The sequence below is a fragment of the Oncorhynchus mykiss genome, chromosome 30, assembly GCF_057628025.1.
Source record: "Oncorhynchus mykiss isolate SJ-2025 chromosome 30, ASM5762802v1, whole genome shotgun sequence".
Taxonomy (NCBI): Eukaryota; Metazoa; Chordata; class Actinopteri; order Salmoniformes; family Salmonidae; genus Oncorhynchus; species Oncorhynchus mykiss.
In genome coordinates this window covers 16,222,271-16,235,855 of record NC_143051.1, presented here as the reverse complement: position 1 = coordinate 16,235,855, position 13,585 = coordinate 16,222,271, and the positions used below count along the sequence as shown (strand labels likewise).

Here is a 13,585-nt window from a genome sequence, read left to right as displayed (position 1 = left end):
ACCATAGTCCTCACCACTACCATAGCCCTCACCACTACCATAGCCCTCACCACTACATTAGCCCTCACCACTACCATAGCCCTCACCACTACCATAGCCCTCACCACTACATTAGCCCTCACCACTACCATAGCCCTCACCACTACCATAGCCCTCACCACCACCATAGCCCTCACCACTACCATAGTCCTCACCACTACCATAGTCCTCACCATAGCCCTCACCACTACCATAGCCCTCACCACTACCATAGTCCTCACCACTACCATAGTCCTCACCACTACCATAGCCCTCACCACTACCATAGTCCTCACCATAATCCTCACCACTACCATAGCCCTCACCACTACCATAGCCCTCACCATAGCCCTCACCACTACCATAGCCCTCACCACCACCATTGCCCTCACCACTACCATAGACCTCACCACAACATTAGCCCTCACCACTACCATAGCCCTAACCACTAACATAGTCCTCACCACTACCATAGTCCTCACCACTACCATAGCCCTCACCACTAACATAGTCCTCACCACTACCATAGCCCTCACCACTACCATTGCCCTCACCACTACCATAGTCCTCACCACTACCATAGCCCTCACCACTACCATAGTCCTCACCACTACCATAGCCCTCACCACTACCATAGTCCTCACCATAGTCCTCACCACTACATTAGCCCTCACCACTACCATAGTCCTCACCACTACCATAGCCCTCACCACTACCATAGCCCTCACCACTACCATAGCCCTCACCACTACATTAGCCCTCACCACTACATTAGCCCTCACCACTACCATAGTCCTCACCACTACCATAGTCCTCACCACTACCATAGTCCTCACCACTACCATAGCCCTCACCACACCCCTCACCACTACCATAGCCCTCACCATAGCCCTCACCACTACCATAGCCCTCACCACTACCATAGCCCTCACCATAGCCCTCACCACTACCATAGTCCTCACCACTACCATAGTCCTCACCACTACCATAGTCCTCACCACTACCATAGCCCTCACCACTACCATAGCCCTCACCACTAACATAGTCCTCACCACTACCATAGCCCTCACCACTACCATAGCCCTCACCACTACCATTGCCCTCACCACTACCATAGCCCTCACCACTACCATAGTCCTCACCACTACCATAGCCCTCACCACTACCATAGCCCTCACCACCACCATAGTCCTCACCACTACCATAGTCCTCACCACTACCATAGCCCTCACCACTACCATAGTCCTCACCATAGTCCTCACCACTACATTAGCCCTCACCACTACCATAGTCCTCACCACTACCATAGCCCTCACCACTACCATAGCCCTCACCACTACCATAGCCCTCACCACTACATTAGCCCTCACCACTACATTAGCCCTCACCACTACCATAGTCCTCACCACTACCATAGTCCTCACCACTACCAGTCCTCACCACTACCATAGCCCTCACCACACCCCTCACCACTACCATAGCCCTCACCATAGCCCTCACCACTACCATAGCCCTCACCATAGCCCTCACACCTACCATAGTCCTCACCACTACCATAGTCCTCACCACTACCATAGTCCTCACCACTACCATAGTCCTCACCACTACCAGTCCTCACCACTACCATAGCCCTCACCACACCCCTCACCACTACAATAGCCCTCACCATAGCCCTCACCACTACCATAGCCCTCACCACTACCATAGCCCTCACCATAGCCCTCACCACTACCATAGTCCTCACCACTACCATAGTCCTCACCACTACCATAGTCCTCACCACTACCATAGCCCTCACCACTACCATAGCCCTCACCACTAACATAGTCCTCACCACTACCATAGCCCTCACCACTACCATAGCCCTCACCACTACCATTGCCCTCACCACTACCATAGCCCTCACCACTACCATAGTCCTCACCACTACCATAGCCCTCACCACTACCATAGCCCTCACCACCACCATAGTCCTCACCACTACCATAGTCCTCACCACTACCATAGCCCTCACCACTACCATAGTCCTCACCATAGTCCTCACCACTACATTAGCCCTCACCACTACCATAGTCCTCACCACTACCATAGCCCTCACCACTACCATAGCCCTCACCACTACATTAGCCCTCACCACTACATTAGCCCTCACCACTACCATAGTCCTCACCACTACCAGTCCTCACCACTACCATAGCCCTCACCACACCCCTCACCACTACCATAGCCCTCACCATAGCCCTCACCACTACCATAGCCCTCACCACTACCATAGCCCTCACCATAGCCCTCACACCTACCATAGTCCTCACCACTACCATAGTCCTCACCACTACCATAGCCCTCACCACTACCATAGCCCTCACCACTAACATAGTCCTCACCACTACCATAGCCCTCACCACTACCATAGTCCTCACCACTACCATAGCCCTCACCACCACCATTGCCCTCACCACTACCATAGACCTCACCACAACATTAGCCCTCACCACTACCATAGCCCTAACCACTAACATAGTCCTCACCACTACCATAGTCCTCACCACTACCATAGCCCTCACCACTAACATAGTCCTCACCACTACCATAGCCCTCACCACTACCATTGCCCTCACCACTACCATAGTCCTCACCACTACCATAGCCCTCACCACTACCATAGCCCTCACCACTACATTAGCCCTCACCACTACCATAGTCCTCACCACTACCATAGCCCTCACCACTATCATAGTCCTCACCACTACCAGTCCTCACCACTACCATAGCCCTCACCACACCCCTCACCACTACCATAGCCCTCACCATAGCCCTCACCACTACCATAGCCCTCACCACTACCATAGCCCTCACCATAGCCCTCACCACTACCATAGTCCTCACCACTACCATAGTCCTCACCACTACCATAGTCCTCACCACTACCATAGCCCTCACCACTACCATAGCCCTCACCACTAACATAGTCCTCACCACTACCATAGCCCTCACCACTACCGTTGCCCTCACCACTACCATAGTCCTCACCACTACCATAGCCCTCACCACTACCATAGTCCTCACCACTACCATAGCCCTCACCACTACCATAGCCCTCACCACTACCATAGTCCTCACCACTACCATAGCCCTCACCACTACCATAGCCCTCACTACTACATTAGCCCTCACCACTACCATAGCCCTCACCACTACCATAATCCTCACCACTACCATAGCCCTCACCACTACCATAGCCCTCACCACTACCATAGTCCTCACCACTACTATAGCCCTCACCACTACCATAGCCCTCACCACTACCATAGCCCTCACCAATACCATAGCCCTCACCACTACCATAGCCCTCACCACTACCATAGCCCTCACCACCACCATAGCCCTCACCACTACCATAGTCCTCACCACTACCATAGTCCTCACCACTACCATAGTCCTCACCCTAGCCCTCACCACTACCATAGCCCTCACCACTACCATAGTCCTCACCACTACCATAGTCCTCACCACTACCATAGCCCTCACCACTACCATAGTCCTCACCATAGTCCTCACCACTACATTAGACCTCACCACTACCATAGCCCTCACCATAGTCCTCACCACTACCATAGCCCTCACCACTACCATAGCCCTCACCATAGCCCTCACCACTACCATAGCCCTCACCACCACCATAGCCCTCACCACCACCATAGCCCTCACCACTACCATAGTCCTCACCACTACCATAGCCCTCACCACTACCATAGTCCTCACCACTACCATAGTCCTCACCACTACCATAGCCCTCACCACTACCATAGTCCTCACCACTACCATAGCCCTCACCACTACCATAGCCCTCACCACTACCATAGTCCTCACCACTACCATAGCCCTCACCACTACCATAGTCCTCACCACTACCATAGCCCTCACCACTACCATAGCCCTCACCACTACCATAGCCCTCACCACTACCATAGTCCTCACCACTACCATAGTCCTCACCACTACCATAGCCCTCACCACTACCATAGTCCTCACCACTACCATAGTCCTCACCACTACCATAGTCCTCACCACTACCATAGCCCTCACCACTACCATAGCCCTCACCACTACCATAGCCCTCACCACTACCATAGTCCTCACCACTACCATAGTCCTCACCAGTACCATAGTCCTCACCACTACCATAGCCCTGACCACTACCATAGCCCTCACCACTACCATAGCCCTCACCACTACCATAGCCCTCACCACTACCATAGCCCTCACCACTACCATAGCCCTCACCACTACCATAGTCCTCATCACTACCATAGCCCTCACCACTACCATAGTCCTCACCACTACCATAGTCCTCACCACTACCATAGTCCTCATCACTACCATAGCTCTCACCACTACCATAGCCCTGACCACTACCATAGCCCTCATCACTACCATAGCTCTCACCACTACCATAGCCCTCATCTTTATGTTCAAACACTCCCTCCATCTTATGCCCATATCAGTTATGTTTAAGTCTTGTTCCAATAGTCAGTTGGATAGGCTTTCTCCAAGGTGGTCTATATCTTACATATCATAGGAATATATTTTTCTGACTCAAATAGCATTCCCTTGACGTTGCTCTGATGTCCAAAAGCTTTCAAGTCAAAATGTTATGATATAAAACTTTTAAGTTGCCTATATTTAAAATTCAAAAGGCACTTGCACATCTGAGCTATCTATCTTTGTTGCAGGTGCATGGTAACAGTTGAATAACATGAGAAAAATGTGAAACCCGCACACTGCTCTTGCTAGTACCACTGCTCTTTATTAACCTTTACATATTGGCCTCAATATCAGAGCTTTTGTGAGTGTTTATAATTTACACCCTTATGTAGACATCGCATTGAACGGATGTGGGTGGACTGGCAAGAGCCATGATACTAGCAACAGCAGTGATATAGTACTAGCAAGAGCAGTGATACTATCAAGATCCGTGATACTAGCAAGAGCAGTGATACTATCAAGAGCAGTGATACAGTACTAGCAAGAACAGTGATACTATCAAGAGCCATGATACTAGCAACAGCAGTGATATAGTACTAGCAAGAACAGTGATACTATCAAGAGCCATGATACTAGCAACAGCAGTGATATAGTACTAGCAAGAGCAGTGATACTATCAAGAGCCATGATACTAGCAACAGCAGTGATATAGTACTAGCAAGAGCAGTGATACTATCAAGAGCAGTGATACAGTACTAGCAAGAGCAGTGATACTATCAAGAGCAGTGATACAGTACTAGCAAGAGCAGTGATACTATCAAGAGCAGTGTGCGGGTCTCTGCTCATTTGCGTGAATGTGCCTTAGGCATGCTGCAAGGAGGCATGAGGACTGCAGATGTGGCCAGGGCAATAAATTGCAATGTCCGTACTGTGAGACGCCTAAGACAGCACTACAGGGAGACAGGACGGACAGCTGATCGTCCTCGCAGTGGCAGACCACATGTAACAACACCTGCACAGGATCGGTACATCCGAACATCACATCTGCAGGACAGGTACAGGGTGGCAACAACTGCCCGAGTTACACCAGGAACGCACAATCCCTCCATCAGTACTCAGATTCTCCACAACAGGCTGAGAGAGGCTGGAATGATGGCTTGTAGTAGGCCTGTTGTAAGGCAGGTCCTCACCAGACATCACCGGCAACAACATCGACTATGGGCACAAACCCACCGTCGCTGGACCAGACAGGACTGTCAAAAAGTGCTCTTCACTGACGAGTCGCAGTTTTGTCTCACCAGGGGTGATGGTCGGATTTGCATTTATCGTCGAAGGAATGAGCGTTACACCGAGGCCTGTACTCTGGAGTGGGATTGATTTGGAGGTGGAGGGTCCGTCATGGTCTGGGGTGGTGTGTCACAACATCATCGGACTGAGCTTGTCATTTTAGGCAATCTCAACGCTGAGAGTTACAGGGAAGACATCCTCCTCCCTCATGTGGTACCCTTCCTGCAGGCTCATCCTGACATGACCCTCCAGCATGACAATGCCAACAGCCATACTGCTTGTTCTGTGCATGATTTCCTGCAAGACAGGACTGTCAGTGTTCTGCCATGGACAGGAAAGAGCCCTGAGCACGTCAGGGATCTGTTGGATCGGAGGGTGAGGGCTAGGGCCACCCCCCCCAGAAATGTCCGGGAACTTGCAGGTGCCTTGGTGGAAGAGTGGGTAACATCTCACAGCAAGAACGGGCAAATATGGTGTAGTCCATGAGGAGGAGATGCACATGTACTTAATGCAGCTGTTACTTTTGATTCCCCCCCCCCCATTTGTTCAGGGACACATTATTCCATTTTTGTTAGTCACATGTCTATGGAACTTGTTCAGTTTATGTCTCAGTTGTTGAATCTTATGTACAAATATTTAAACAAGTTTTCTGAAAATAAACGCAGTTGACAGTGAGAGGATGTTTCTTTTTTTGCTAAGTTTAGATCAACTGATTGCACTCTGTGAAATGTAAGCAAAAGGTTTGTGTGTGTTGTCAACACTCTCAGACACACATGGGAAGTGGGTAGCCTGGCAGTACAGCACTGGAGAGGCCTTTAGGATGCAGGTTTGGTCAGGGTACCAGAGGTCAAGTTCACTACTGACTGTCAGTAAGAGGAGACAGGGTTAGTTCCAGAACGGTCAGAACAGGGGTTAGTCCAATAATAACAAGTGAAAGTGTTTTAAATGTGTTTTATTATGCTGTGTTCAGCGATGGTAGTTGATACAGTTGGTAGTTCTTATCAGTTATCCACATGGTAAACTTGACTGTACTGTCAGAACCTTCCCCTCTGATTCAGTTTGTAACAAATCGGCCTTGACAACATGATAGGATCAAAGAATAGCGATGAGGGAAAACATTGATCATCAACCCTTAAAAATCAGGTCCTTTTTTAATGAAAAACAAATCTAAAAAACAAATGAATACAGGAGTGAATCAATACTGTAGTTAGTAGAGAGAAATTGTTGTTACCATAATCACTTTCTGACTGAAGCTGAAGCACTTGCAAAGGCTGCTAAATGGAAGCACTGCAGGCACATACAGCGCATTCAGAAAGTATTCATACCCCTTGACTTATTCCACATTATGTTGTTACAGGCTGAATTAAAAAATAATCAAAATATGTTTCTCATTCATCTACACACAATACCCCATAACGATGAAGTAAAAACATGTTTTTATACATTTTTGGAAAATGAAATATAGAAATATCAAATTTACATAAGTATTCACACCCCTTTGCACACACTCCAGATTGAGCTCAGGTGCATCCAAATGTCCTTCCATCATCCTTGAGATGTCACCTGTGGCCAATCCATTTGTTTGGACATGATTTAGAAAGAAACACACCTGTCTATATAAGTCCCACAGTTGACAGGGCATGTCAGAGCAGAAACTATACCATGAAGTCCAAGGAACTGTCCGATCGCTGAGATTGTTTTTAGGCATACAGTAAGCTCAAAGTCTTGAGATAATGAAATATTGGTGGTTTTGGCTCTGTACTCCAGCACTTTGGATTTGAAATGATACAATGACTAAGAGGTTAAAGTGCCGACTGTAATTTGAGGGTATTTTCATCCATAGGGTGAACCGTTTAGAAATTACAGCACTTTTTGTACATGTTCCCCCAATTCTAGGGGACCAAAAGTATTGGGACGAATTCACTTGTGTATTAAATAGTCAAAAGTTGAGTATTTGGTCCCATATTCCAAGCATGCACAAATATCATACCCCCAACACATGCTAACCTTTCACCATTACAATATCAGGGGAGGTAAAACATGTAAGGATGTTTAGAAACATATTCTATTCTTATTTAAAATAAAAGTGACTCGAAAATGACACAATACATTTACCATTATTTTCCAATGGGCACAAGATAATCAAACAACTAAAACAAATAGCAAATGCATCCAGCCAGTTTGAAGAGCTTGATGTAGTCATTGCATGCTATGAATATGGGCCGGTTCACCATATGTAGATCAAAATACCTTCAAATTAAACCTGACAGTCTGCACAGAGCCAAAACAACAAAATGAAGCTCACTGTATATCTGGTGAAGGGTATAAAACAATTTCTAGAGTGTTGAACGTTTCCAAGAGCACAGTGGTCTCCATCATTGGGAAATAGTTCCATATTTTTTTCCATCTAGACTAGAGCTGACCAAACTGATCAACTGGGCAAGAAGGACCTTGGTCAGACATTACTTCAGAGTTCAATGGCTGTGATGGGAGACCCTGCCACCAGGACAACAGTCTCTACAGCACTTCACCAAGCTGGGCTTTATGGGAGAGTGGCCAGACGGAAGCCACTCCTGAGAAAAAGGCATACGACAGCACGTGAAAGACAGGTCATAAGGCTGAAGGATGATGTGGTCTGATGAGACACATTTATTATTTGGCCTGAATGCAAAGTGCTATGTGTAAAAGAAAACCATCCCTATTGTGAAGCATGGTGGTGGCAGCATCATGCTATGGGGGATGCTTTTCAGTGGCAGGGACTGGGAGACTTAAGGATATACAGGGAACAATGAATGGAGCCAAATACAGTCAAATCATTAAGAACCTGCTTCAGAGTGCAAACAACAGACTGGGGCGAAGATTTACGTACCAACAGGACAACGACCTCAAGCATACAGCCAAAGCAACGCTGCAATGGCTTCAGAACAAGAATGTGAAAGTCCTTGAGTGTGCCAGCCAAAGCCCAGACTTGAATCCTATTGAAAATCTTTGGAAAGACTTGAAGATTTCTGTTCACCGCCTTTCCCCATCTAACTTAAGAGTTTGAGAAAATCTGTAAGGAAGAATGGGAGAAAATCCCCAAATCCAGATGTGCAAAGCTGATCAGACATACCCAAGACGACTCAAAGCTGATACAGACATACCCAAGACGACTCAAAGCTGATACAGACATACCCAAGACGACTCAAAACTGATACAGACATACCCAAGACGACTCAAAACTGATACAGACATACCCAAGACGACTCAAAGCTGATCAGACATACCCAATATGACTCAAAGCTGAAATCGCCGCCAAATGTGCTTCTACAATGTATTGAAACATGGGTGTGAATACCTATGTAAATGAGATTTTCCTGTATTTCATTTTAAATACATTTGCTAAACTTTCTACAAACATGTTTTCACTGTTATCATGGGGTATTGTGTGTGAGATGTTTTATTTATTTAATGCATTTTGAATGCAGGCTGTAACTCAACAAAATGTGGACTACGTCAAGGGGTATGAATACTTTCTGAAGGCTCTGGCAGAGGGACAAAAGGCAGAGTGAGAACTACATAAAGAGCTGCATTTTATTGAACAACCTAAAGATGCTTAAAATAAGCAGATAACCACTATTGTTATTCAGTTAGAATTCAATTAGACTGAAGTCCTGACATTAGATGGTTGCCCATAACCCAAATAATGTATATTGGTAAATAATCTATTCACGGCAACAATAATAAATGATGTGCAATAATCTCAAGTTAGGACTCCGCCCACCGTGTGAGGTCCAATCAGCAACTTCCGTTGATAGATAACTCCTCCCAGGTCGATTAAATATGACATCACAGCACTTACTGGGTGGGTGGGTGATACATTGAAAAATATGAAATGCCTTCAACATCCCGAGATCGTGTGATTTAAAACCATACATGTTAAAAACCAGAAAGAGAGAAATAAAAGTTGGCACTTCAGTGTTAGTCTCAAACTATTTTTGTTTTGTTTCAATGCACATACAAATATTGACTAGTTACAAATACTTAGCTGTTATTGGATTAAATGGTAGTAAGTGTACATAGTCTTTTATGTGATTTCTTATTGCTAAGGAGTGTAATAATAGTGACTATTTAGTGTATACCAGGAAATTAAATGTTGTAATGACTGCTCCAGTTAACACATCAAAGAATACCCACACTGGGCACCAGTCAAACATTTGATTCAACTCAGTCTTACCGTGTCCCTAATGACAGAAATGTGATAATACTCCCATTTTGCTCTCTGGCACACAACGTTATTCAATAAATACTTAATGTATAAAAGACCTAGCCGGCCTCTAAAATGCAATCGTTTTAGTCATTGAAAAATATAACAGAATGATAGAAAATGTATCTCAATATTCACATAACTTATACTTAAACTCAGTTGGACTTGGTTTAGAGTAAATGTACTAGATACCTCAATGTCTTCAATATCTATTTTCTGTCTTCATAGGAAACCTTGAATGAATGTTTGAGCTCTTGTCTTATTCAACAAGTGAGGGTAGAACAAAAAAATGAGTCACCAAGATTTACAGTTGATTCTACTAAATTCCCTTTAGGCCCCAAAAAACATTGGAGATAAACGTCTGTCTAAACTTCCGAGATTGACGAATATTTGTAAGCAGTAAAAAACAAAAAGGTGAAATGCTCAGAGTTGAAACTATATGGAATCTACATAGTATGTTGAAAATAACATTTGTTGACCACTATGTACCCATAGAACATCCTGTAGTAGAAGGGTAACCAGAGAAAACCCATCGACTGACAGCATGGCCTTGACATGTCTCTGACTGACACACTATATCTATCTGCGTCCATGGAGCTCAGTGTTCTAGCTGCATACTGTAGCCGTAAGTGAAGAGTTTAGAGAACACTAGATACAAAACCTAAAATGTAGTATCACAGACAATACTACTGTGATAGTGCAGCTTTTTATTTATTTAACCATTATTTAACTAGGCAAGTCAGTTAAGAACAAATTCTTATTTTCAATGAAAGCCTAGGAACAGTGGGTTAACTGCCTGTTCAGGGGCAGAACAACAGATTTGTACCTTGTCAGCTCGGGGATATGAACTTTCAACCTTTCGATTACTAGTCCAACGCTCTAACCACTAGGTTACCCTGCCGCTTATATCACTGTATAACCAAATTCAGGCGTTTAATAAATTAAATGATCAGTTACAAACTAAAATACACCTTTTAAACAAAATGCTAGATTTTTTTACACTGATTCAGTGTCATAATGTTAAAATAAGTGAGTGAAATGAATACCTGAAACGTGTGGCTAAATGAAAGCAAAAGGTGAGATGTGATTGTGAGTAGTTTATGGCCCTGTTTCTGACTGTAACATTCACAAAGTCACTTATTGAATAGAGATCCTGGTATTGAATAGAAATCTTGGTATTGAATAGAAATCTTGGTATTGAATAGAAATCTTGGTATTGAATAGAAATCTTGGTTTTGAATAGAGATCCTGGTTTTGAATAGAGATCCTGGTATTGACTAGAGATCCTGGTATTGAATAGAGATCCTGGTATTGCCATTGAAATGCCTCCAACCTGAATGTGTTTTTCCACTTCAAGTGCTGGATGAGAATCTCCATTGCGAAGAATCCAGATATCTCACACACGCGCACACACACAGTACAACTGGGTACCTTCTGTCAGTTTCTGATTATGAATCATCATTCCATTCCTCCTTTCAGTCATCCTCCTCTTCTTCTTTCTTTCCTCCTGCTCCTCCGCTCTTCATGTTATCTGAGCTCTCTCTCTCCATCTGTTTGGTTAACTTCTCCTCTCATACTTCCCCAGCTTCTTGGGATCCTTGCTGGGCATGCACCAGTCATCTGCCTCATTGCTCGTCTGGTAATGCCTTATGGCTGACTGGTTGTAAACAGGAAGTCTTTCCACAGACTCTGAGGACAAGGCCTGTTAATGGAGCACAGAGTGGAGTGGTAGGTTAGGTTATATAAGTACAAGGCCTGTTAATGGAGCACAGAGTGGAGTGGTAGGTTAGGTTGTACAAGTACAAGGCCTGTTAATTAAGCACAGAGTGGAGTGGTAGGTTATACAAGTACAAGGCATGTTAATGGAGCAAAGAGTGAAGTGGTAGGTTAGGTTATATAAGTACAAGGCCTGGTAATGGAGCACAGAGTGGAGTGGTAAGTTAGATGATGAGGATATGGCTCTATCACAAGCTGGTCACATGAGGAGTCTTCCATCATGACCCACATTCAGATGCATCAGATGGAAGTTATTTAAGTGGGTAATGGAATTACATGAGAATTGGGTACTAGGTAGCCATGTTTAACATAACGGTATGTTTTGAATGAATAGGACAGAGTGAGCTTACATTATAACTCTGTGAGCCATACTGTTGCACGTGAACCAATATTGAAAATGAACCTACATACTTCAAAAACACCATCATTGTTTAGATGTAGAACAAGACAACAAGTTAAGGCTGTTGAACTAATAAATTCCATGCGTAGAAGTGTTACCTTCAGGTAGATGACAGCTGACGTCCCATATCCCTCCATGGAGTAGAGCTGCAGGTCTCCCTGGAAGTACTTGGCATAGAGACGGGAGATGGGAAGACCGTAGCCAAAACCAGCCTACAGAGAACCAGAGCCAGAGCCAGGGACACAAAGAGTTAAACTCACTCTGAACAATCACAGACAAGAACTCAGTTACACTTTTAACCCAGGGCAATGAATGAACAGTCCAGTCCAGTTTGTAATTCTGATTATTTACAACCGTGTTCACTACTGTTGGCTCACAGTTGACATTTTAGTCAGTATTGACTTGGTTGCGGTTTACATTTTAGAGATAAAATAGAGGTCCTAGAGATAAAATAAACAGCAGGCGCTTGATTCAATTGAAAAATAAATGTCTCTCTAACATGTGACCAAACTGCCAAAGTCATAGGCTTAAATCAAGTAGTCAGTAGTTTAGGTTAATTGTATACATTATATAGTATACATTGTATACAGTGCATTCGGAAAGTATTCAGACCCCTTCCCCTACACATTTTGTTACGTTACAGCCTTATTCTAAAATTGATTAAATAAATAAATGTACTCCTCAATCTACACACAATAATAATGACAAAGCGAAAACAGGTTTTTTGAAATAAAAAACATAAATACCTTATTCACATAAGTATTCAGACCCTTTGCTATGAGACTCGAAATTGAGCTCCGGTGCATCCTGTTTCCATTGATCATCCTTGAGATGTTTCTACAACTTGATTGGAGTTCACCTGTGGTAAATTCAATTGATTGGACATGATTTGGAAAGGCAAACACCTGTCTGTCTATATAAGGTCCCATAGTTGAAAGTGCATGTCAGAGCAAAAAGGAAGCAATGAGATCGAAGGAATTGTCCGTAGAGCTCCGAGACAGGATTGAGTTGAGGCACAGATCTGGGGAAGAGTACCAAAACATTTCTGTAGGATTGAAGGTCCGCAAGAATACAGTGGCCTCTATCATTCTTAAATGGAAGAAGAAGTTTGGAACCACCAAGACTCTTCCTAGAGCTAGCCGCCCGGCCAAACTGAGCAATCAGGGAGGTGACCAAGAACCTGATAGTCACTCTGACAGAGCTCCAGAGTTCCTCTGTGGAGATGGGAGAACCTTCCAGAAGGACAACCAGCTCTGCAGCACTCCAACAATCAGGCCTTTATGGTAGTTGCCATACGGAAGCCACTCCTCAGTAAAAGATACATGACAGCCCGCTTGGAGTTTTCCAAAAGCAACCTCAGACCATGAGAAACA

At 44.8% G+C, this 13,585-nt stretch overlaps 1 protein-coding gene across 4 annotated transcripts in view; it reads right to left on the bottom strand.

Annotated features, from left to right (window-relative positions):
* Window positions 1–6,727: 6,727 nt before the first annotated feature.
* Window positions 6,728–13,585, bottom strand: part of LOC110488016 (pyruvate dehydrogenase (acetyl-transferring) kinase isozyme 2, mitochondrial) — a 29,987-nt gene continuing 23,129 nt past the window's right edge. For all 4 annotated transcript variants that reach the window (XR_016493522.1, XR_016493523.1, XM_021559967.3 and 1 more), the window contains 2 exons: window positions 12,311–12,424; window positions 6,728–11,738 (listed from right to left, as the gene is read on the bottom strand). Coding sequence is in view for 2 of the 4 variants with exons in the window: in XM_021559967.3 (XP_021415642.3) it covers window positions 11,595–11,738; window positions 12,311–12,424 (258 nt within the window). In the remaining 2 variants the exon portion in view is untranslated. The remainder of the gene's footprint in view (window positions 11,739–12,310; window positions 12,425–13,585) is intronic.